The 26,230-nt window shown below is 40.5% G+C and overlaps 1 protein-coding gene across 3 annotated transcripts in view; it reads right to left on the bottom strand.

The window, feature by feature from the left end:
• The window catches only part of SH3RF1 (SH3 domain containing ring finger 1), a 199,986-nt gene that overhangs the window by 34,170 nt on the left and 139,586 nt on the right, over window positions 1–26,230 (bottom strand). For all 3 annotated transcript variants that reach the window (XM_062213278.1, XM_062213279.1, XM_062213280.1), the window contains one exon: window positions 4,669–4,971. In XM_062213278.1, coding sequence (XP_062069262.1) covers window positions 4,669–4,971 — 303 coding nt within the window. The remainder of the gene's footprint in view (window positions 1–4,668; window positions 4,972–26,230) is intronic.

Genomic DNA, 26,230 nt, shown 5'->3' with positions numbered 1-26,230 from the left:
GAACCTTTAAAGGAACACTGTCAAGCTAAATCAGTTGTTTCCAAAGGTATCTTATGCATGATACCACCTAAGATTAATTTACTAGGAAGAAATTGAGTTATTCAGGTCATTTCATTGCCTGTACTCAGCTACTCGATCAATTTCACTCAGTTCGCATAGCAGGTCCAACTGCAGGATGAAGTGGTGTTCCTTGCAGGGCATGAGTTCCTGAACAAATGCAGTGGATTTTCCTCCACTGGGAACAGAAGCAATGTGGTTGGTTGATATCTTCTTTCCCCAAGGAGACAATGATACATTCAAAAACGCTAGGATTTTTTTTACAATAACAATGTAATACTGAGCAAAGTTTCCTTAATTCCTATAAATTAAGAAAAAGATGATCAAGGCAAAGAAAAGCTTAATGATTGATTTGCAGAGGGCCTGAGTTAGGCCCTACAAAGGCCAGGGATAATCCGAACCATATCATATGATCTGTTTCACACATCTGTGTTATACATGGAATCCCCCATCTTGTAAAGTACATTTGTGCATGTTATCCCATTTATTGAAGGAACTTAAGGCCTGAATTTAAGTAGATCCAGTGGTGCCATTAACAAGTTTCTCCCCAAACTCGCATTTTCTGTTTCTCTTGTGAATAAAATTCAATTTCTAATGGGAAACACACTAGTTTTTCATTCTAGGATAAAAATCATGGTCTTCCGTTATTTTTCCCGGTAAATCTATTTATACACCTTCGCAAAGGACATTTCTAAGTCTGCATCGCAGAAAAGAGGAGGCCTTCTTAGAAGGCACAATGAAGTCCACTGCAAAGTGGCCATGATTATCAAGGAAACTTTGGGGCAGAAAAAAACAACTCACCAAAATACAGCTTCTGGGCCTCTCCCTACAAATACCTGAGATTTCTTTACTGACTGATATTTCTCTAAAAGCCCCAGAGTGGGAGTCAGAATAATTCTCTGTTAATCGTCTTGGGGTAAGTCACTTCCTATCTCTGGAGCCCCACGAAGAGTGGGAACAGAGGCTCCCCAAGGTCCTTGCCACTGGAGTTGCAGGCCTGAAGCACAGCACAAGGAGAATCTTGTAAGCACCACTTTAACATGAGGCTGGGCAAAGGAAGAGAAGTTACCAAAGAAGGACTAAAACCAGAAGAACGAAGTAGACCAGCCCAGAATGAATGCCCTGTATAGGGCCAACCCGAAATTCTGCTGAGTTCATCTTTTCCTCATAGAACTGCAAAAATCAGTTCAGTCTTTTCTATAAGAAAGGGTTAAATGTAGAGCAGAAAAAGGCTGGGGAAAGCAAATGGGCATGGGTGGGCCCTCATTTTCCCTGAGGCCACTGGCACTGTATAAAGGCCACAGGAACACTCAGAATGAATCACTCCTCCAGCTGCCAGAGGCCAAAAAAATACCGTAGGTGTGGTCAGAGGAGCACACAAAATGTCTTGGTTGCTTGCACAGTCATGTGCATTTACAGATATTAATCACAGTCATCCATGCACATCGATCTGATCTGGTGACCCACCTGGACAGCACAGCCTATCAACAATCTTCCAGTTTATGTATCTGAACACTCAGTCACCACTCAATAGCAATTCACTATAACAGCAAGCAAGCCCAGTGCTCCATTCTTGTGTCCATTTCACCATCCTGCTGCCTGAAATCTGGATGTGAGAGTGAGATCTGTAATAGCAACCCAGAAGCATGAGGATAAGGATTACCTACATGGTGGAAGGTGATCTGGAAGGTGCTTAGGTCCCTAACAATCCTGTGGTGTCATCATATAGCACACAACTGCCTATGTCTAGATTTCATGCAGATGACAAAAAAAATTAATTATAACTTCTTTTAGGCCTTCTACTTTTGATTTCCCAATAAATGCATACAAAGCCAATCCTAATAACAAGAGTACTTTAGATAATTCATGGATAAACTTATTTTGGTCTAAAAATATTTTGAAATTCATGTATATATGAACAGTAAAAAATAAAAGGAAAGAACATTGAAGATAAAGGTGAGCATAGGTCAGGGAAAGAAGATGAAAATCAGGCCAGTCACAGCAATGGGGCTCACTTGAATCTACTGATAGGTGCTTTGTGGGGTCAGGGAGAAGGCAGGATCCTTTATCTTAGAGTTTCACAAGAGCCACTTTCCCACAGTCACTGAACTACATGGTTAGGAGAGCATTTGCACTTCTCATATACTACATATACTCAATACTTGACTGTGGACTATGGTTCCTTCCAACGTACACAGTGCCCTTGGTAGCAGTGTATTCTGTAAACCAAGGCTGGAGAAAGCAGGCAGTACTTCAAACATCTCCCAGCCCCATCTAGAAATATTTCTTCCCTAAGGCAACACACTACCATTGAAAACAGAAGGAACTCAGCTATGGGAGGAGGGGTGGAATGGCTGAAAGATAAACTGTTTTAATGGAACACAGAAAGAGCCTGTTTCCTAAGCTACTCCAACCCAAACAAAAATAGCTCTACTTCTGCAGTCTTCATTCCCAGCTCTGACGCAGCAGCATCACACATGCTCACACCTGACTGCACAGTTCTCTACAGAAAATGCAAATGTTCATTTTATCTTCCTTTCTCTTTGAAATTTCCCTGCTGCCGAAAGATCACTGTCCTTTCGTTCAGAGCCATTCCCTCCCTGAGTTATCCTTGGCAGATGTTTGTCATTCACTTTAAGCACACATCACTGTAGAAGTGCTGCTAGGTCGCACAGAATGGCTGTCTTTACCAGGTCCCTCCTTCAGAACTTTAGTCAAAAATCTGTTCTAGGCCGGCGCCGCGGCTCACTAGGCTAATCCTCCGCCTTGCGGCGCCGGCACACCGGGTTCTAGTCCCGGTCGGGGCACTGGATTCTGTCCCGGTTGCCCCTCTTCCAGGCCAGCTCTCTGCTGTGGCCAGGGAGTGCAGTGGAGGATGGCCCAAGTCCTTGGGCCCTGCACCCCATGGGAGACCAGGAGAAGCACCTGGCTCCTGCCATCGGATCAGTGCGGTGCACCGGCCGCAGCGCGCCAGCTGCGGCGGCCATTGGAGGGTGAACCAACGGCAAAAGGAAGACCTTTCTCTCTGTCTCTCTCTCTCACTGTCCACTCTGCCTGTGGGGGGAAAAAAAAATCTGTTCTAAACCTTTCTAGATTCAATGCACTCGGCACTTCCTACTCTGATCTGTAATACACAGCTATGTTGCACATGGTGTGATTAGTTACAAGTAAAATAGCAGGGCTCCCCCCTCCACCCATTTTTCAGTTGACTTAATCATTCAACAAATGTTTTTTGAGTGTTTATTGTATGTCTTCCCTTTGCAATATTATCAATGAACAAAAACACAGACCCCTGCCCTCACTGCACTCACATTCTAGTCGACTGTGTGAGTGTGTGCATATGTCCTACCTCTCTCAATAAGAGAACTGTTCCACCACCTGAAAAACCATAATCTTATTCAGAAAGTGAATGCACTTAACTCACACAAGAAATATGAATCTGATGGAGCAGGGTCAAATAAGTGAGACTGAGAAAAAACAACCTGTAATAAAACCGGGCTATGAATACCAAAAACTGTACTTCTGGGGGCCCAGGGCCACGCACGTCTTGCTCCCTCTTTTCAAGGGAAAGAATTCCATGTATGTCTTCCTGTCTGTCTCCCTGCCTGCCTGCTTCCCTCCCCCCTTTCTTCTTTCTTCCCTTGCTACTCTCCCCCTTCATTTCTTTCTTCAAAGAAAATAACTTCATTTTATTTAAAGAAACAGAATCCCACAGCTATATTGTGGAGTGGAATGTAAAATCTACATTCACTTTAAAAATGAAACATGAGACACAAAAGAAACTTCTCCCAGTTGTGTCAGCGCCTTTGGACTAGGCTCTCTGACCTTTAAGGTGTGAAAATCCAGCTGTTACCTAAGTGGATAACGACAGCAGCCCTGTGGCTTGGGCAAGGCCACCATTAGGCTTGTTTTATAGTTGAGAATTAAGGCCCGAGGTATACACAGTATAATAAGGTATTGAATACACATTTTAAAAATGAATTAATGCATGTTCCCAATCATCTTTAATTTTAACACAATCATCTATTATTTTAACGCAAGAATAATGTATAGTTATTTTTTAAGTGAGTCCAAAGTCTTGATGAATTAATAAGCTTTAAAAAAAAATGGGAGGCCAATTTCTCACTTAAACATTTCTTTTCAACCTTTCTCTTCCTTTTCTCTAGTTCTGACAGCCCTAAATATCATGGTAAGTTACACAGATGCAAGCAGCTGCAACCTGATGAACTTCAACCACAGGGCCTTAAGTTAGGGTAGAGAAAACATTTTAGCTGGCAAGATCTCCCAAAGCAGCACCGTAAGACAACTCTGAACAACTGAATGATTGCTTGGTAAAAAGTATCATTAGCTTTACTAGTACTGGCGGTAGGTATTACTTAAATAGTCTTGTACGTTCTGATGTTTCCTTTGAGAATGATGGAGTGGTCCATGCTGGGTTGACACTATTACACTTTCCCTTCTCCCCATTTCCACCTATAAAATGCATCAAGTCTTTGCTTCCTGGGAAAGCTACAATCTTCAGAAGCTCAAAATAAACTAGTTTTCACCTAAAGGACACACCTGTTTGCGAGGAGATCCTTCTATGGCAGAAATCCTTTTTGAGGGTTTTACCTGAGAAGGGGCACTGCAGGAAAGCCCGGACAGCTCGCTGATCCGCGCGGCCGCTGTGGGGTTGCTGGAGCTGATGAGGACAGGGGGGCTGATCTCCATGGAGTGGCGGTGCTGGCATGCCTGCGAGGACTTGTTGGCCATGGTGAGAGAGGTGAAGGAGTGCCGCTTTTTGGTGTTCTTCTTGGTGTCGGAGTGCTTTGGGGCGGTGCTGCTCTGGGCTGCTGCAGGGGTGCATTCTCCAGCATCAATTCCCGGCACAGGAGGCTTATCCCATTCTATCAGCTGCTTAGCAGCCGAGTTAAACTGTGAAGGCAACCAAGAAATCGACACTAGAAGGTTAGATGGCTCTCAACGATTTGCTGAAGTTTACTGTCAACATTTCATTTAAAATTTAAAGTCCTCACTTTAAAGGTTACATATGTAAGTATATTTTCTCCATGTGAGGTGTCTTTTTGCTTGGTACTGAAATGTCATCATATCTATCTCACAGAAGATAGTAAATCAATAAAATGCGTTGGCATTGTGGCTCAGTGAGTTACACCTCTACTTGCAACGCCAGCATACCATCATATTGGAGAGCTGGTTCAAGTCCCTGCTACTCCACTTCCGATCTACCTTCCTGCTAATGTGCCAGGGACAGCAGTGGATGATGGCCCAAGTACTTGGGCCCCAGCCACTCATGTGGGAGACTCGGATGGAATTTTTGGTTCTTGGCTTCAGCTTGACTAGACTTGGCTGTTGCAGCCATTTAGGAAGTAAACCAGAGGATAGAAGATCCCTCCCTCTCTGTGTCTTTCCCTCTCTCTCAGCCTTCCAAATAAATACTTTAAAAATATTGCAATGCAAGACTAAAATGGTAATTGTTTTCTACTTTTAAAATTTGCCCATTTTGGGGGGGGGGGGTGAACCAGTGGAAGGAAGACCCTCTGTCTCTCTCTATCACTGTCTAACTCCACCTGTCAAATAAATAAATAAATAAATTTTCCAGTTATAAATGAATGTTTACTACAGTAATGAAACTTAGAAAAGAGTAATCAAAAAGGTATTCAAGTTGAGTACCCCTGATCTGAAAACCCCAAATCTCTAATGCTCTGATATTTGATTCAGAATTTCAGGTTTCAGATTTCCAGATTAGGGATGGTCACCTGGGAAAGTCTATGAAAATATCCCAAAATGTGAAAACTCTGAAATCTGAAACACTTCTGGTCCTAAGCATTTTGGATGAGGGATGCTCAAACTGTATTTGTCTGAATGCCTTGCAGAAGGCAAAGAATGGAGCCATTCCATATTAACTTACGTATTTCAAGGTAAGTTAATCTAAGATCTTCATGTATTTTGGGGGGACCTCACAAAAATGTTGGTAGGGATTCTTTCTCACAGTAGATGATGACCCAAATTCTTGGGGCCCCACTACCTACATGGGAGACCCAGATGCAGTTCCAGGCTCCTGGCTTGGTTTTGGGCCTGTCCTGGCCATTGTGGTCATTTTGGGAATGAACCAGCAGATGGAAAATCTCTTTCTCTGTGTCTTCTCCCCGCCCCCTCTCTCTGACACTCTGGCTGTCAAATAAATAAGTATTGTTAACAATATATTAATTTGAGAGACAGAGATTAGGGTTGGGGAGTTTTCAGAGAGAAAGAACTCTGATCCATTGGTTTACTCCCCAAATGCCAACAACAGCTGAGGCTGGTCTGGGACCGAAGCCAAGGGCTAGGAACACAACCCAGGCCTCCCATTTGGGCAGCAGGAACCAACAACCGGAGCCATCATTGATGTTTCCCAGAGTCTGCACTGGCAGGAAGCAGGAGTCAGGAGCCAGAGCAAGGTTTAAACCTCAGGTACCAAAGCCAGGTATTCCAAGGAGGGACGTGAGTGCCTTAGCCATTAAGCTAAAGGCCCACCCCAGTAAAAATTCATTATGTTTTTGTCATATCATTGTGTCAGTTGTCTTCAAATATACGTTAATTTTAAATCATTAATAGGGTAAGACAGAAAATCAAATCCTGTTGGCAAGCTAACTCAATGAATTTGAAAAGCTCCAGTGTAAAGTAAGAGTACAAGGGGTCAAAATCTGTGCACTGGGCTGATAACATCAGCAAGAAAGGAAAGAACACAAGCTTTCTGCTTTCCCAGAGGTAAAATAAAACATTTCCGGAAAGCCTCAATGATAACAAGCTACATAAAACTTACAAGATACTACAATAATGGGAAAACACTGAGGACAAAATGTAACCCTTTATAAAAAACTGAGAGGAAAAACAATAAACTTTTAAAGGTAATTTAGGTAATATTAAGGAAAATAGAAATTTTTTTCCACCTTAGCATTACACATTCAGCACTCCACAAATGTCTTTATATAAAATAACATCCTGTAACGTTTTTCCCACCCACCTAAGCTGTTTGAACTGTGTCTTCATGAGACAAGCCTACTAGGAGAAGGGAAATTCTGCTAGTCAATATGTAAGGAAATAAACTTGCTTCAGCACAAAAGGCTCCTTACAAAACTGTGATAATTGCTGCTCAGCAGCCAGGGTTTCTAAAGATGATTACAAATTGACTGACAATTTGTTCCTGTGGCTCCCTGGGGACCCACAGTCAGGTGGCCTGTCTGATCTATAATCAGTAGGATACATCTTTTTCAAACATGAGTGAATCTGTTTTTCTGACTTAAGGGTTTTTTTCACATAATAAACCTTCAAGAGTAATAGGCACTAATACCAGAATAACACCTATCATTACCTAAAGAACCAATGGTAGAACAAGAGGATCATAAAGACTTGTGGTATATGATTAGGGATGAAGGAATGAGATGCTATCAAAGGATGGCCCTCTTACAGCAGGAGATTCAGAATTTAAAAATTCTACTTAGCTACAGTTATCCCACCTTCTGGGTGGTCCCAGGATAATTAAGTGCCCAAAAGAAGCAAAGTAGTGTTTTATTATGATGGTGGGGCTGGCTCTAAGGGTACAGCTCTAGTAGACGGCATGTGCCATCCATACACAAGTTGGGTGTAAGGATCTGGAAGTGAAACAGACTAAAGAGTTACTTAATTTCTCCCATTCCAAACTCATCACCCTCATGAAATGAAAAATGGCAGAGGAAAGGGAGCCAGAGAATGCCTTGTTCCATAATAAACTTACTTAGACAAGACACCAACCCTCAAAAGCCTCTTACCAATCAACACAGCATTCCAGTTCTATTGAGTAAGAAGTAGTGGAATAGGTTGTGACGATCTCTTCCTCATCGAGGCCAAAACTATGAATTGTAGAAACTATCTGATAACATGTTTAGATTAATTCTGGGGTCAAACCAGAGGCTCTATTAGCTGTGTCAATTTTGAAATATTGTGAAATATTACCGTAGCCTCATCACAGTCATACCTAGCCAAGTGTCAGTTACAGTTAACATAGTGCTAACATTTCAGCTTTCCATATGCTGTACTCTGGTAAAAACATCTGAGAATTGAAGTATTATTCCTTACATTTTCTGCTGTTTTTCTCATTAGAAAAATACTGGGTGCTCCTTTTGTGACTTCTTCCACACCATACACTCTCCATTAAAATAAATATACCTTGAGCACCTATTACATGCTAAGTAACATACTGAGTGTGCAAGACCCATAGCTGCACAGAAATGATCTCTGCCTTTAAGGACCTCATCAACAGACATAAAAATACAAGTACTTTCTAGCATTTCTTTATCAAAAATTTATTTATATATTTACTTGAAAGACAGAGTAAGAGACAGAGAGAGAGAGAGAGAGAGAGAGAGAGACAGACAGAGAGAGAGAGAGAGAGAGAAATCTTTATCAGCTGGTTCGCTCTCCAAATGCCTGCAGCAGCCCAGGCTGAGCCAGGCTAAGGCTGGCAGTCAGGAACTCTTCCATGTGGGTGGTAGGGACCCAAGTACTTGGGCTATTATCTGCTGCCTTCCCAGGCGCATTAATAGGAAGCTGAATTGGAAGCAAAGTAGCGTGATTCCAACCAGCACTCTGATATGAGACATGGGTGTCCAAGATGGTGGCTTAACTCACTGCACCACAATACCTACTCCTGTAACTTATGTTTGGCTACTTTTGCTCAACAATATGATTTTAGGAGCTTCTCCATATCACTTCATGAAGCATTAGTTCGTTCTTTCTTTTTAAATTTATTATTACTTTTTAAAAATTTTAATTAATTTATTTACAAGGCAGAGAGAGAGAAAGAGACAAAAAGAGATTTCCCATTTGCTAGTTCAGTTCCCTAATACCTGCAATGGCTGGGGCAAGGCCAGGATGAAACTTGGAGCTGAGAACCCAATTCAGTTCTCCCACATGGGTGGTAGGGACCCTATACTTCAGCCACCACCTACTGCTTCCCAGGGTGCATATTAGCAGGCAGCTGGAATCAGGAGCAGAGCGGAGTCAAACCTAGGCACTCTGATATGGGATGTGGGAACCCAAACAGTATCTTAAACACAATCTTTCCCTCTCACTGTCTGTAACTCTACCTCTCAAATAAATAAATAAAATCTTAAAAAAAAAACAAAACACTTCAACCTATAAACACAATTGATATTATCTCCCCCATTTTATACAGCTAAGGAAATTTGAAGCCATAAGCTTAAATGGTTCACCAAAGAAGCAAGGTTCAAAGAATTTAAGTGGTTCAACTGGCAAGACTTGCCTTAACAGAAACCTTTTGACTTCAAATTCAGGACTTTGCCTGAAGTTTTCTCTAACACTGCTTTTTTCAGATAGCAAAGCTAAAATCCATCTTTACCTTCCTTTTCAAATTTAGAAAACTGAAAAAGAAAATTCTGGTTTGTTTTTTGCCAGCTAGAGACAACACAGGTGAAGGTAATTACAATAAGCAAGAAGCTACATCACTGATGTTTAATCTCCTTAGCCAAGTGCAGCAAGGCAGTGGCTCTGAAATTCTTTCCCGGTGGCAGGATATGGTGAGGTTAAGAGCCCCTGCTGCTCACTGCACTGCTGCTTCAGTGAGTAACCTTTGTTGTCCTGCTGTCAACCAGTGAACTGCTTCAGGGCTCAGGAGGTCAGGGAGTAGTTTCAGTCTTTTCTCCGCTCAGCAAGTTCTTTGGGCTTGCTGCACCTCGGGAACATAGCCACCTTGTGCAGCTTCTTTCTCCTCAGGAGCCATGCAGCGTCTAGAGCCCGACAGATACACTCATCACTCCTAAGCAGGTTGAAAGGTGGCCAGTGCCAGCTGAGCCGTGGTGTGAGTTCACCATACACACTGGATTTAATTTTTTACATTGATTGATTATATTTTATATCTACTGAGCCAAAGAAAGCATAGTATTAAAATTAATTTTACCTGTTTCTTTTCATCTTTTTAAATGTGGCTACTAGCTAATTGAGAACTGCATGTGTGGCTCACATGATACGTTTCAGTTGCACAGTGCTGGTCCAGAGACAGTACTTCTTTCCCTCTATAGCTCTAAGAGACCCGTAGTTTTATTCACTCAGCAATGTTTACAGAGACCTAAATGAAGCTGCCACCTGAGGGAGACCATTTTACTAATTTAAAAAGACTCCTGAGTAATCCCTTCAGTCTTTCAAATCATTCCTCTACTGTAGGTAGTATGTATGTAAGTTGAATGAAGACTGAGCTAGCTCTATATTTAGGTTATCCAACAACTAAAATCTTATTTATTACCTGAATGGTAGGGCAAAATAGAAGATCAGTGGGAATAGAAATTCCTCATTGCCATTATGTAAAAATGAGGCAAAGCATTTCTATCTGCTAAGAGGATGTAAATAGGCATGAGTTTCTATTCCATAGCATCCATTCACTTGTTTTCTTCCGACTGTCTGATTTTCTGAGATAAAGGAATACTGGACCCAGACATGCATCAGATTGTTGAAGTGCAACATGTAAAACACAGCTTTCTAAGGGTCACCTTTCACATCAGTGAAGAAAAGACTGACTGCTATTTAAATGGCGATGGACCAACTGATGGATGATGTGGAATAAACAAACTGCTCTCTCCACTTTATTCTTCACACAAAACCAGTTGGTCATGTGTTTCAAGGACTGAGATATCAAAAATAAAAGGAAGGCAGGAAAGAAGGAACCACTGAGATATTGAAATTAAGTGAGTTTTTTTAAAAAAAAAAGTTTTTTTTAAACATGTTGTTAAATGAAGATGCCGTAATTAAAAAGATTAAAACTTGGCTCATAAAATAAACATTCATTTATAAAAATCTTATAACTTAAAAAACACATTACAACAATATTTTTAACTTGGTAGACATACACATACATAGATATTATATTATTTAAAGATCACTTGAAAGATTATATATATATAGTATTTATAATATAAATTGATGAAAAAACCCAGTAGAACTATAGCTAGAGAATGAAAATAAGCAAATCCTCAAAAAATAAAATACATTATATTCTCAATAATAAAGAAATTTAAATTAAAACAATATAATATAGTGTCTTCTCTCTCCAATTAATAGAAGCTCAAAAATTATTGATAACACCTAACATTGTGGGGGAAGCAGGGACTTTTATACATTATTGGAAATGGTAAAAATTGACACCATTTTTGGAGTAATATTTGGCAGCATTCTCCAGGAATATTTTTAAACTTACACTTTGATGAAACTGCTTCACTTTTAGAAGCTTACTCTATAAATGTGCATGCACAAGGATGCCAAAATACATGAGGATTAAATAATGACATCTCTATATGAAGTTACTCCAAAATACTCAAGAAAAAATGAAATTAAAAGATACATTTATTTTGGTAGAGGAAAAAAAAAACCTGAAACCCATACATAGTTTCTTCAAAATATACATTTTTCCATGATGTTTTGAAGACTCACCATATGCATGAGTTTCAAATTTTTTTTATAGAAAGCTTTTATTTAATAAATATAAATTTCCAAAGTACAACTTTTGGATTATAGCAGTTCTTCCCCCCATAGCCACCCTCCCACCCCAAACCATCCCACCTCCTACTCCCTCTCCCATTCTGTTCTTCATTAAGATTCATTTTTAATTATCTTTATATACAGAAGATCAACTCAATACTAAGTAAAGATTTCGACAGTTGGCACCCACACAGACACACAAATATAAAGTACTGTTTGAAGACTAGTTTTACCATTAATTCTCATAGTACAACACATTAAAGACAGAGATCCTACATGGGGAACAAGTGCACAATGACTCCTGTTGTTGACTTAACAACTGACACTCTTATTTATGATGTCAGTGATCACCTGAGACTCTTGTCATTAGCTGCCAAGGCTTTGGAAGCCTCCTGGCTCCACAAACTCCAACATTATTTAGACAGGGCCATATCAAAGTGGAAATTCTCTTCTCCCTTCAGAGAAAGGTACCTCCTTCTTTGATGGCCCGTTCTTTCCACTGGAATCTCACTCACAGAGATCTTTCACGTAGGTCATTTTTTGCCATAGTGACTTAGCTTTCTATGCCTGACATGCTCTCATGGGCTTTTTAGCTAGATCTGAATGCCTTAAAGGCTGATTCTGAGGCCAGAGTGCTACTTAGGGCATTTGTCATTCTATGAGTCTGCTGTGTGGCCTGCTTCCCATGTTGGAGCATTCTCTCTTTTTTAATCCTATCTATTATTATTAGCAGACACTGGTCTTATTTATGTGATCTCTTTGACACTTATTCCTATCTTTATGATCACTGATGAACTTAAACTGATCACTTTAACTAGTAAGAAGCCATTGATACCTGCCAACTTAATAGGATTTAGAGTCCCATGGCAAATTTTTAGCTTTACCTTTAGGGGTAAGTCCAAGGGAACATGTGCTGAACTGTACATCTCCTCCCTCTCTTATTCCCACTCTTATTTTTAACAGGGATCAATTTTATCTAAGAATAATTCTGTGTTAAGTAAGAGGTCAATCAATGGTATTAAGTAGAAAAAAAGATACTAAAAAGAATAAAATAGTAAGCTGTTCCTTGACAGTCAGGACAAGGGCTGATCAAGTCACTGCTTCTCATAGTGTCAATTTCACTTCTACAGGTTTCCTTTTAGGTACTTAGTTGTTACAGATGAGGAAGAACATATGATATTTGTCCCTTTGGGACTGACTTATTTCACTCAGCATGATGTTTTCCAGATTCCTCCATTTTGTTGCAAATGACCGGATTTCATTTTTTTTTATTGCTGTATAGTATTCTATAGAGTACATATCCCATAATTTTTTTATGCAGTCTTCCATTGATGAGCATTTAGGTTGACTCCATGTCTTAGCTATTGTGAATTGACCTGCAATAAACATGGAAGTTTAGATAACTCTTTTATTTGCCAATTTAATTTCCCTTGGGTAAATTCTGAGGAGTGGGATGACTGGATCATATGGTAGGGCTATATTCAGATTTCTGAAGTATCTACAATCTGTCTTTCATAGTGGCTTTACCATTTTGCATTCCCACCAGTGGGTTAGTGTGCCTTTTTCCCCCATCCTCACCAACATCTGTTGTTTGTTGATTTCTGTATGAAAGCCATTCTAATTGGGGTGAAGTGAAACCTCATAGTGGTTTTGAATTGCACTTCCTTGACGACTAGTGATCCTGAACATTTTTTTGTGTGTCTGTTGGCCATTTGGATTTCCTCTTTTGAGGAAAAATGTCTGTTTAAGTCCTTGGCCCATCTCTTAAGTGGGTTATTTGTTTTGTTGTTGTGGAGTGCTGTAGATGTTCGGATTGATTTCTGTCGTTTCTATTCTGTTCCATTGGTCTACCCATCTGTTTTTGTACCAATACAAAAAAGAAAAACAGGCAGTTTTGATTATAACTGCCCTGTAGTATGTCTAAAATCTGTTATTGTGATGCTTCTGGCTTTATTTTTGTTGTATAATATTGCTTTAGCTGTTCGAGGTATCTTGTGCCTCTATAAATTTCAATATCATTTTTTCTAGATCTGAGAAGAATGTCTTTGGTATTTTGATGGGTATCACATTGAATCTGTAAATGGTTTTTGGGAGAATGGACATTTTGATATTGATTCTTCTAATCCATGAACATGGAATATTTTTCCATTTTTGGTTATCTTCTATTTCTTGCTTTAAAGTTTTATAATTCTCATTGTAGAGATTTTTGACATCCTTGGTTAGTTTGTTCCAAGGTATTTGATTTTTTTTTGTAGCTATTGTGAATGGGATTGATATTAGAAGTTCTTTCTCAGCTGTGGAATTGTCTGTGTATACAAAGGCTGTTGATTTTTGTGTACTGATTTTTTATCCTGCTACTTTACCATATTCTTCTATGAGTTCCAATAGTCTGTTAGTGGAGTTCTTTGGATTCCCTAAATAAAGAATCATATTGTCTGCAAATAGGAATAGTTTGACATCTTCCTTCCCAATTTGTATCCCTTTGATTTCTTTTTCTTGCCTAATGGCTCTGAATAAAACTTCCAGTACTGTATGGAATAGCAATGGTGAGAGTGGGCATCCCTGTCTGGTACCCCATCTCAGTGGGAATTTTTCCAACTTTTCCCCATTCAATAAATGCTGGTCATGGGTTTGTCATAAATTACATTGATTGTGTTGAGGAATATTCCTTCTATACCCAATTTGCTTAGAGTTTTCATCATGAAAGGATGTTGTATTTTATGAAATGATTTCTCTGCATCTATTGAGATAATCATATGGTTTTTGTTCTTTAGTTTGTTTATGTTGTGTATCACATTGATTGATTTGTGAATGTTGAACCATCTCTGCATACCAGAGATAAATCCCACTTGGTCTGGGTGAATGATCTTTCTGATGTGTAGTTGGATTCTATTAGCTAGAATTTTGTTTTGTGTCTATGTTCATCAGGAAATTGGTCTGCATTTCTCTTTCTCTTTTGCATCTTTTTCAGGTTTAGGAATTAAGGTGACGCTGCCTTCTTAGAATTTGGGAGGATTCCCTCTCTTTCAATGGTTTTGAGTAACTAGAGAAGAATTTCAGTTGGTTCTTTAAATGTCTGGTAGAATTCAGCAGTGAATCCATCTGATCCTGGGCTTTTCTTTGTTGGGAGAGCCTTTATTACTGATTCAATTTCTGTCTCAGTTATGGGTCTGTTTTGGTTTTCTATGTCTTCATCGCTCAATTTAGGTAGATTTTATGTATCCAGGAATTTATCCATTTCTGCTAGATTTCCCAGTTCATTGGCATACAACTCTTTGTAGTGATTTCTGATGACTCTTTTTATTTCTGTGGTGGTTGTTGTTACATTTCCTTTTCCATCTCTAATTTTATTGATTTGGGTCTTCTATCTCCTTTTTTTGGTTAGTTGGGCCAATGGTGTGTGATTTTGTTTATTTATTTATTTATTTTTTCAAAAAACCAGCTCTTCATTTTGCTGATCTTTTTTATTTATTTTGATTCATTTCTGTTGATTTCTCTAATTTTAATTATTTCTTTTCTCCTACTAGTTTTGGGTTTGGTTTATGTTGTTTTTCCAGATCCTTGAGATGCATTGATAGCTCATTTATTTGGTAGCTTTCCAGTTTTTTGGTGTAGGCACCTATTGCTATAAACTTTCCTCTTAACACTGCTTTTGTTGTATCCCATAAGTTTTGATATGTTGTATTGTCATCTTCATTTGTTTCCAAAAAGTTCTTGATTTCTTTTATGACCCAATGTTCATTCAGGAGCTTGTTTTTCAGTCTCCATGTGTTTACATATACTCTAGAGATTCCTGATTTGCTGATTTTCAGCTTCATTCTATTGTGGTCCTAGAAGATGCATGGTATGATTTCGATTTTTTTAAATTTGGTGAGACTTGCTTTATGGCCTAGTATGTGGTCAATCCTAGAACAAGTTCCATGCACTGCTGAGAAGAATATGTATTCTGCAACTGTAGGATGAGAAGTTCTGTAGATATCTGTTAGGTCCATTTGATCTATAGAGTCAATTAAATCTGCTGTTTCCTTATTGATTTTCTGTCTGTTTGATCTGTGCATTGCTGAAAGTGGAGTAATGAAGTCCCCCAATACTATTGTATTGTAGTCTAAGTCTCCCTTTAAATCCTTTAACATTTCTTTTAAATAGCCAGGTGCCCTGTAATTAGGTGCATATATGTTTATAATAGTTACATCTTCCTGTTGAATTCATCCCTTAATCATTATATAGTTCCCTTCTTTGTCTCTTTTAACAGTTTTTATGTTAAAGTTTATTTTATCTGATATGAAGATGACTACACCAGCTCTTTTTTGGTTTCTGTTGGCATGGAATATCTTTTTCCACCCTTTCACTTTCCACCGAAATTTCACTTTCTTTTTTTCAAGATTTATTTTATTTATTTGAAGGACAGAGTTATAGAGAGAGGTAGAGACAGAGAGAGAAGTCTTCCATCCACTGGCTCACGCCCCAGATGGCCGCAATGGCTGGAGCTGCGCCGAGCCTAATCCAGGAGCCAAGAGCTTCTTCTGGGTCTCCCACATGGGTGCAGGGGCCCAAGGACTTGGGCCATCTTCTACTGCTTTCTCAGGCCATAGCAGAGAGCTGGATCAGAAGAGGAGCAGCTGGGACTAGAACCGGTGCCCATATGGGATGCCGGCGCTTCAGGCCAGGGCGTTAACCCACTGCGCCACAGCATCGGCCCCATCCACCCTTTCACTTTCAGTCTGCATGTATCTTTGTTGACTTGATGTGTTTCCTGTAGGCAACAAATAGATGGGTTTCATTTTTTAGTCCATTCAGCCATTCTGTGCCTTTTAACTGGGGAGTTGAGGTCATTTACACTTAATATGACTATTGGTAAGAAATGACTTTGCCCTGCTATTTTTCCAAAGATATTCCTAATTATACTTTGGACTTCCTTAGACCTTTTACTGAGAAATTTTCTTCCTTTACCTTCTTTCATATTTTGACCATATTTCTGTGTTTCTGTATATAATGTATCCTTAAACATCTTTTGCAGGGCTGGATGAGCAGTGACAAACTCTTTCAATTTCGGTTTGTTATGGAAGGTCTTTATTTTACCTTAATTCACAAATGAGAGCTTTGCAGGGTATAATATTCTGGGATGACAGTTTTTTTCTCTTAGGACTTGGACTATATCTTGCCATTCTCTCCTAGCCTGTAGGATTTCTGATGATAAGTCTGCTGTGAGTCCCATTGGAGATCTTCTGAAAGTAATCTGGTGTTTCTCTCTTGCACATTTCATAATCTTCTCTTTATGTTTCACTGTGGTGAGTTTGCTTACAGTGTGTCACAGTTAGGATCTTTTCTAGTCATGTCTATTGGGAGTTATCTGTGCTTCCTATAGTTGGACATCCCTTCTTTCTCCAAGCCTGGGAAGTTTTCTGCTAGTATTTCACTAAAAAGTCCTTCTAATCCTTTCTCTCTCTCCATGCCTTCAGGAACTCCTAGAACCCGAATGTTTGTGTTTTTTTTATAATATCCTTTAGATTCTCAACATGTTTTTTAGTCTTCTAATTTCCTCTTCTTGTGTTTGGTTTGTATACTTTCCTGTGCTTTGTCATCTAAGTCTGGTATTCTCCCTTCTGCTGCACTGATTCTGTTTTTAAGACTCTCCACTGCATTTTTTATTTGTTCTATTGAATTCTTCATTTCCTTTTGATTTCTCTTTAAGATCTCAATTTCATGTTCTATTGAATTCTTCATTTCATTTTGATTCCTCTTTAAGATCTCAATTTCATGGGAGAAATTTTCTTTCATATCCTGCATGGATTTCAGTAGTTTGTGTGTTTGCTTTTGATTACTTCTGTATAATCTTATAATCAATATTTTGAGTTCCATTTCCTGCATTTCTTGTCTCTCACTGTCTTCACAATCTAGTATTGAAATGTCATGTTCTTTTGGGAGCATCATGTTGTCTTCCTTATTCTTGTTTCTTGGTTTGTTGTGTTTGTTGTTCAGTGGTTTTGGATTTACTCATAGGTGGTTTCTTCTTCTACTCCTCCTCCTCCTCCATCCTCTTCCTCTTCCCTTTCTTCCCCTTCTTCTTATTCTTCTTCCTCTTCCTCCTCTTCCTTTTCTTCTTCTTTCTCCTTTTTCTTTCTTCTTCTTCTTCCTCTTCCTCCTCCTTCCTCTTCTTCTTCCTCCTTTTTTCTTCTTTGTTCTTCTTTTGCTTCTGCTTCTTCTTCCTCCTCCTCCTCTTCCTCCTCTTCCTTCTTCCTCCTCTTCTTTCTCCTCCTTTTTCTTCCCCCCCTTCCCCTTCCCTTTCCCCTTCTTTTTTGCTGTGGTAGTTTTTATCATTGTGCTATGACTCTGTAGATAAGTGGAATGTCTGCTTTCAGTGAATCTCTAGAGGCTTGTAGTGATTGTGACCAGAGTGCTCTATTCATTCCCCAGGCTTAAGGACATGTCTAAGGTGACACCCAGGTTTGGCATGTTAGATCTTCTCTCTTTTTTTTTAATCAGAAGTCAAGTATATTCTGCTCAGTTGAGCTCTTCTCCTCAGTGGAGACTGATGCCTGAGCTCTAGCCCCTGTGGGTATAATATTCATCTGCTCTGTCCCAAGGGCCACACAAAGGATTTGTGCAGTCCTCAGTGTAAGTTCAGATTCCCGCACAATGTCTCTCACTAGGTAATCAGGAACCCCTGAGCTTATGGCGTCTCCCACTGAGACTGCTCAAAGTCCCAGCCACACCACGATTCCTCCCATACACCCGCAGTTTTTTTCACAGTCCTTGTTCAGAAGCTTTACACAGTCACAAGCTCCTAGCCCCCTGTTATTTCTCCCCACCAGAGTCAGGAGTCTCCACTTGGCTGATTGCCGGGGGCAGACCCGAGCTGGCACAGCTATTACGTATGTCCATAATGGTGCCCACTCTACTTTTTTTTTCCTCCTCTAGTTTGACTGGTATGCTTTCCCCCACAGGGCTTCAAGCCTCTTTCCCTCTAGGCTCTTCCTGCCGCTTTTTCGCCAGTGGCTTGGGCTACTGCAGTCTCATCTCACCTCACTTTCCAGCCCTGCTGCACAGGCTCTCAGCTGTTGGAGTCCTGAACCATGGGTGCCCATGTACTCCACACGGGTCCACCGTGTCCCTCTAATTTCAGTGGAGTTTCCTCTGCTGTTTTTCCTCTAACTCTTCCCTGAGACTACATTATCTCTACTTTTTAAAAACTATCTCCTCCTGGGCTAGAGCAGTAAGCTCCCTCCTTACTCTGCCATTGTGGAACCACCTCAAAGTTTTTTTGCACAAAAATAAGCAGCTTTTAATTCCACCTTCCTTGAACTTTTTGAAGTATCCTTGCACAGTGGAAACTATGCAATCAACCTGTCCGTATTGAAAGGGAGAGTTATTCACAAGATAGCACTAAGGGAAAGAATGATATATACTGCTCGGTTTCACTCATGTTAAAAATTAATTAAGTAAAAATAATGAAGTAGATGCATATATAACAACATCCATATAGAAAATATTAAGGAAAGATATGTTCTAACTTGTAAATGTAGACAGATCGGTGAAAGGAGTAGAAAGGAGACAGATGTGAGGAACTGCCTGGGGCCTTTTACTCTTATAATAGTCTATATTATTTATTTGCTTTTTTAAAATAATGAAACAAATGTTACTTTTATAATACATATTTATTTAAAGTGTTTATTTGCCTCTTGCCAAAAAACAATTAGTTCAGGAACACCTAAGTGAGCAAATTAAAATATTTTCTTTTCAAATCTCCTATTTATATTCTCCAGTGTTAAAAAGCTGCACTGATTCATCTGTAAACCTTCATATAAAATAGTGAGTATCTGACTTAGTTTTCATTAAATTGTTCCCTCTGGACCAGTGTTGCAACACAGCGGTTAAAGCCACTGCATATGCCACCGACATCCCATTTCTGAGTGCCAGTTCCAGTCTTGGCTGCTCAGCTTCCATTCCAGTTTCCAGCTAATGCTCCTGGGAAGACTGGGAAAAATGGCCTAAGTACTTGGGCTTCTGCTGCCGTTGGGGGAACCCCTATTGGAGTTCCTGGTTCTAGGCTTTTGTCTGGACCAGACCTGGCTGTTATGGTCATTTGGGGAGTGAACCAATGGATGGAAGATAATGTCTCTCTCTCTCTCCTTTTCAAATAAAGCATTTAATTTTTTTTTCTCTTTAAAACTACATAAGTCCTGTCTTTTTAAAACACCATGTATGCTTTACCAAAGAGGACACCCATATACAGTTTTCTTAATATTACTTTTTTTTTTATTTTTTATTTTTTATTTTTATTTTTGACAGGCAGAGTGGACAGTGAGAGAGAGAGAGACAGAGAGAGAAAGGTCTTCCTTTTGCCGTTGGTTCACCCTCCAATGGCCGCCGCGGTAGCGCGCTGCGGCCGGCGCACCGCACTGTTCCGATGGCAGGAGCCAGGTGTTTATCCTGGTCTCCCATGGGGTGCAGAGCCCAAACACTTGGGCTATCCTCCACTGCACTCCCTGGCCACAGCAGAGAGCTGGCCTGGAAGAGGGGCAACCGGGACAGGATCGGTGCCCCGACCGGGACTAGAACCCGGTGTGCCGGTGCCGCAAGGCGGAGGATTAGCCTGTTGAGCCACGGCGCCAGCCAGTTTTCTTAATATTTCTAAAAATGCCTGGTTTTGTTATTCATATCTATTCAGTATTTGATCTCCTGTTTATTTATACTTCCAGTGACTCACAAAGCCAAGTTCTTGTTCATTTAATTTTTGTTTGTTTATTTGAAAAGCAGAGAGACAGAGAGGGAAGATAAATACAGAGATCTCTCATCTGTTGGGTCAATTCCCAAATATCCACACAGCTGGGATAAAGCTGGGAATCAGGAACTCAGTCTCCCACGTGGGAGGCAAGGACCAAACCACGGGAGTCATCACCTGCTGCTTTTCCAGAATGCGCTTTGGCAAGACGCTGGAATTGGGAGCAAAGCCAGGAACCAAACCCAGGTGCTCTGAAACTGGACGTAGGCATCCTGGCAGCATCTTAACAGCTGTGCCAAACACTCGCCCTCTCAGACAAACTCTTCCTAATTTTAGGCTTTTACTCAAAAAAGGACATAAGTCTTTTAAGATCAATAAATCTCTTTAGTCCCTGCTTTGGCTCCAAAATACTGAATTTTACCTTGTATCCAACCTGTCTCACCAGAATTCCTTATGAAATGCTGGGAGAAAGGTATTTTAGGACACACATTTATTTTGCAGGTGATGAGTGTACTCCTCACTTGAAAAGTCATGGTTAGATAAATGTCACAGAAAGCCCACATTACTGATCTCAGACAAACATTCACAAATGAATTTTATCAAAATTCTATTAAAAACTGTTGGATCTTTGCGTTCCTGTCATCACCAAAGGTTAAGTTACCCTTCTTGTAACTTTCTGCCTGATTTATTTAATGCCTCTGCCAAATAGTCTTTATGATTTTCTCTGGAATATTTAAAGGAAGAAAGGAGCCTTGTTTTTAATACTAACTTCTGCTGCTTGAGAAGAAGTCTGAAATAATTTTAAAGTATGACAACATCTTTCTGACAAATATTATTGTCTGTCTATAAATCAAGTGCAGAAATGATGTACTAGGCTATTTAGAACAGAAATAAAATAGAAAATGAACCATGTCTGGCTAAAGTGAACTTATGCATTATATATGGTGAGCTAGAAGAGACATCAAAGCATTGATTAGTAGGAGTAAAATCACTCTGTTAAGGTCACAAAGTTAGTTAATGGCTGTGTTAGAACTAGAACTGTGAACTTTGGTCTGCCAGTTTGCTAGTTCTGCCATACCATGCTGTGTGTCCCTGCATATACTCACACATGCTTCTGCATGTGACTGTATGTGACCAACATTGTGGTCCAGAAACTCCACTTGGAATATATACTCAACATCCAAGTGAGTGTTTATATGCATCAAAAATCATGTACTATATAATTCATAACAGCAATGTTCTTCCTGGCCAAAGTCTGGTAGAATGGAGGAAAGATAAATTACAGTATATTCACACAATGGAATATTACACGCCAATTTAAAAAGAAAGAACTGGTGCCCTGTGTTGTGGTACAGTGGATTAAGCTGATGCCTGCAGCGCTGGAATCCTATAACAGAACACCTGCCTAAGTCTTGGCCATTCTGCTTCCAGTCCAGCTCTCTGCTAATGTGCCGGGGAAAATAGCAGAAGATGGCCAAAGTTCTTGGGTTCTAATCTTCCATGTGGAAGACCCAGATGGAGTTTCTAGCTCCCTGCTTCTGCCTGGCCCAGCAGAGGCCATATGGGGAGTGAACCAATGGATCTCCTTATCTGTCTTTCTCTCTCTCTTGTCACTCTGCCTTTCAAATTAAAAAAAAGAAAAAAGAAAGAAAGAGAGAGAAATAAAGAAAAGAACTACTAAGACAGGTGTTTGGCTTCCGAGAGAAAGGTCTTCCGTCTGTTGGTTCATTCCCCAAATGACTGCAATGGTCAGAGCTGTGCCGATCCAAAGCCAGGAGCCAGGAGCCAGGGGCTTTTTCTGGATCTCCCACATGGGTGCAGGGGCCCAAGGACTTGGGCCATCTTCTACTACTTTCCCAGGCCATAGCAGAGAGCTGGATTAGAAGAGGAGCAACTGGGACTAGAACCAGTGCCCATATGGGATACCAGCGCTGCGGGTGGAGGATTAACCTACTGCGCCACGGCGCCGGCTACTGAAGTGTTTAGTAACCTATAAAGCACCATATGAGTTATTCTTACTGATCAGAAGAGTCCCAGCTAACCACTAACTTGCTTTGTCTTGTATGTGCCTCTGATTTCTCACATGTAACATGAAGTTTAACTTAATGATTTGTACAGTGGTATGCTTAGGTGAGTATAAACACCTTCTCTTAACCCAAAACAAAAATATCCCATTCAAAATACCCACTAGGCAAAGAAGTCTATGTTAAGTATAGAGCCCTTAGATCATCAGTCACTAGAATAAAACCTAACGGAGTCTTTTTTTTTAAGGTTTATTTTTATTTATATGAAAGGCAGAGTTGCAGAGTTACAGAGAGAGAGAGGGAGAGAGAGGGAGGGAGAGGCAGAGAGGGAGAGAGAATCATCCCTCCACTGGCTCACTCCACAAGTGACAGCCACAGCTGGGGCTACATCAGGCTGAAGCCAGGAGCCTGCAGCTGGATGGGAAGTGAGCAGCTGCAACTTGGACCGGTACCCATGCAGTGTGGTTTGCAGGTGCTGACTTAATCCACTACAAAACAACGCCAGCCCCACAATCGTTTGTTGTTTGAGTGATATTATAAGCCAGGCACAGAATTTGATGGGGGGAAAAGAGGGAACAGAGACACATTTCAGACTCAGAAGAAAAGAGAAACTAGAAAACAGTATAATATTTTCTAACATTAAGGGTAGGAGGTGCAAATTCACAGGTCTGCAGAGCTTGGGCACGTGAGATCGGTGAATGAAGAAGGCCCGACAGAGACCAACAGTGAATAGAGGGTGCACTTAGTGAACTGGGAGTTTCTGCTTCCCTCCAAGGGGCAACTGCCTGGCAGTATCAGCTAATTTTTTTTTTTTTTGTATCTTTATTTATTTGAGACACACACAGAGAGAGAGAGAGAGACAGACAGAGAGACAGAAAAGTGGACTTCCACCCTCTAAATGCTTACAAATGGCTGAGGCCAAAGCCAGGAGGTGGGAATACAATCCAGGTCTCTCATGTCGGTAGCAAGAGCCCAACTACTTCAACCATTACTGTTGCCTTCCAGGGCTGACAACCAGGAAGCTGGAGTCAGGAGCTGGGAATTGAACCTGGGCACTCTAGTATGGGACGCAGCTTTCTTAACTGGTGTCATAATGGTTGTGTTAAAGCCTGTACTTGATTTTTAAGGAAAACTAGAAATTAGGCTTATGTAAAACTTCCTGACTTTATACCTGTCTAGGTAATTGAAACAAAACCACTCCATAAGTCAGGCATAAAAGTCACCTGGGGTCATAGTAGTTGATGGTTCCTGATTTTGGGAGGAAAACACAAAATAGCAGTGCTAAGAGAAAAAGCAAAAAGGGCACTCAGAATCTCGGGCTTTGAGAAGACTTTCTTTCTTTCTTTCTTTTGACAGGCAGAGTTAGTGAGAGTGAGCCAGAGAGAAAGGTCTTCCTTCTGTTGGTTCACCCCCCAAAATGGCCGCTACGGCCGGCATGCTGTGCCAATCCACTGCCTTCCCGGGCCACAAGAGAGAGCTGGACTGAAGAGGAGCAACCAGGACAGAATCCAGCGCCCCAACCGGGACTAGAACCCATGGTGCCAGCGCCGCAGGTGGAGGATTAGCCTAGTGAGCCACGTGAGAAGACTTTCTAAAGTTTCTTAGGTCAACCACGTAATCAATGCCCCCAAAAAGGCAGAGTTCTAGAGAGATCAAGAATAGTGATATATGTTATTGCAGAGTTAAGAAAAGGCAGATTGGCAACCAGGAGAGCAATTTCAGGGACTCCAGGAGCCAAAGGCTAACTGTAGGGACTAAGAATACAAACACATGGGTGGGGATAAATGATTCTTTTGAGAATTTTGGCAGAGAAAAGAAAGAAGGAAATGGAATAATAATTTGAAGCGAGAGAAGTCAAAGAATGTACTTCTGAAGAGAGCAAAAGGCTGACCATTTTCCTAAAGGATGGAGGTACCTGGAGAAAGAGGGTAACTGACAAGCAAAACAGAAAAGATATACATAATGTAAGCAAGCTCCTGGAGGATGGAAGCCCTGGGAGGAGAAGGCAGTGACGGCAAAGGAGGAAAAATGTTTCATGACCACAACAGTGAATCTGCAGAAAAACTTAAAAGACAGAGGCAAGCTCAATCCTGAAAGTGAAGGCTAAAGAGGGTCCAATAGCTATCATTTCTCAAGCAACGGATCTGCAATCTAATTAATTTTGTTACAGGGGAAAGAGCCAATGGATAAATTTTAATTTGGGCTCAAGTCACTTCATTGTGCTTATTGGATCTGACAATACAGGAAATGTTGTGTGTGTGTTTCTATTTTGTATTTGTTCACCAAATGTACACCATAAATCAGAAATTCCTATTACCCAAAAGCATACATTCCAATGATTTATTTTACAGAACCTCATTACCAGCTGTAGGGATACTATAGAGGAAATATATATATATATATATATATATATACACACACACACACACACACACATATATATATAATCAGGAGGCTAGAATATGGAAGTCATTAAATTCTAACTAAATATTTGTCAATATGAAATTGACACACTGGCAGAAAATCCACAGTAACGTGTAATCAGTTAATAAATTAGTGGACAAGTATCTCCCCGACCTAGATACCTAAAGTGTATGTGGGGATGGGAGAGTGTGTTTAGAGGGTGTGGAGGGAGAGTGACTGTCAAGAAGGAGTGGGTGGTTAAGCTGCTGCCCTGTAATGCCAGCATCACATAGGAGCACCAGTTCGAGTTCAGGCTGTTCAACTTTTAATCCAGCTCCCTGCCTAGGCTCTTGGGAAAGAAGCAGATGATGGCCCAATTACTTGTGAGAGTTCCAGCTGGAGTTCCAGGGTCCTGACTTTGGCCAGCCCTGGCCATTGTAGCCATGGTGGGGAGGAGGGGGGAAGTCAACCAGCAGATGGAGGATCTCTCTTCCCTGCCCTCTCTGTAACTCTGCCTTTGAAATAAATAAGTTTTTGAAAAAGAAAGAAAACTGAAGATACTGACCATCATGATTTTGCACTTTTAAGATCTTCCCTCTCAGTATATATTGAACATTTTACCCAATACCAGTGTGAAGCCCAATAGGTTTCCTGTCACCAAACTGTATTACATAAAACAATGATGGGGTTGGCACTGTGGCATAGCAGGTAAAGCTGCCACCTGTAGTGCTGACATCCCGTATGGGCATTGGTTCAAGTCCCAGCTGCTCCACTTCCGAAACAGCTCTCCATTATGGCCTGGGAATGCAGTGGAAGAAACTCCTGGCTCCTGGCTTCAGATCAGCACAGTTCCAGCTGTTGCGGCCATTTGGGGAGTGAACCAGTGGATGGAAGATTTCTCTCTTTCATTTTCTGCCTCTGCCTCTCTGTAACTCTGCCTTTCAAACAAATAAATAAATCTTAAAACAAACAAAACAAAATGCTGGGAGTGCATTTGGCCCACTAGTTAAGACTCCTGTATCCCCTAAGTGCCTGGGTTCAATACTCAACTCTGATCCCAGCTGCAGAACCTGGGAGGTGGCAGTATTGGGTTCCTGTCACTACATGGGTGTCCTAAATTGCAATCTTGGCTCCTAATTTTGGCCCGGATCTTCCTTTGGCTATTGCTGGCCAATGAAAATGTACTCCCTCTTTCTCAAAATTATAAATGTAATGTTGTTCTATAACACTCAGAAAATATTTTCTGAAAAAGCTTTTCCCCACTGATTTAATAATCAAGATGCTTATGTTCAAGATATTTATAAGCCACATATGTGCAATCTTGTTCATAGGATAGAAACTATGACTTGGTCAATTAAAAGAAATCTACTTTGTTTAGTAAAGCCTTAGTTGCTTGCAAAATTCAGGATGCATACAGCAACATAATAAAATAGTAACATCATAATAAAACTGAAGACACTTAATAACATTTTTCTTTAAAAAGGCAACCTCAGACATTTGAAATTGTTGTTATAAATCA

The sequence above is a fragment of the Lepus europaeus genome, chromosome 16, assembly GCF_033115175.1.
Source record: "Lepus europaeus isolate LE1 chromosome 16, mLepTim1.pri, whole genome shotgun sequence".
Lineage (NCBI taxonomy): Eukaryota > Metazoa > Chordata > Mammalia > Lagomorpha > Leporidae > Lepus > Lepus europaeus.
The sequence above is the reverse complement of the archived record's forward strand: the minus strand, read 5'-3'. Positions and strand labels throughout refer to the sequence as shown.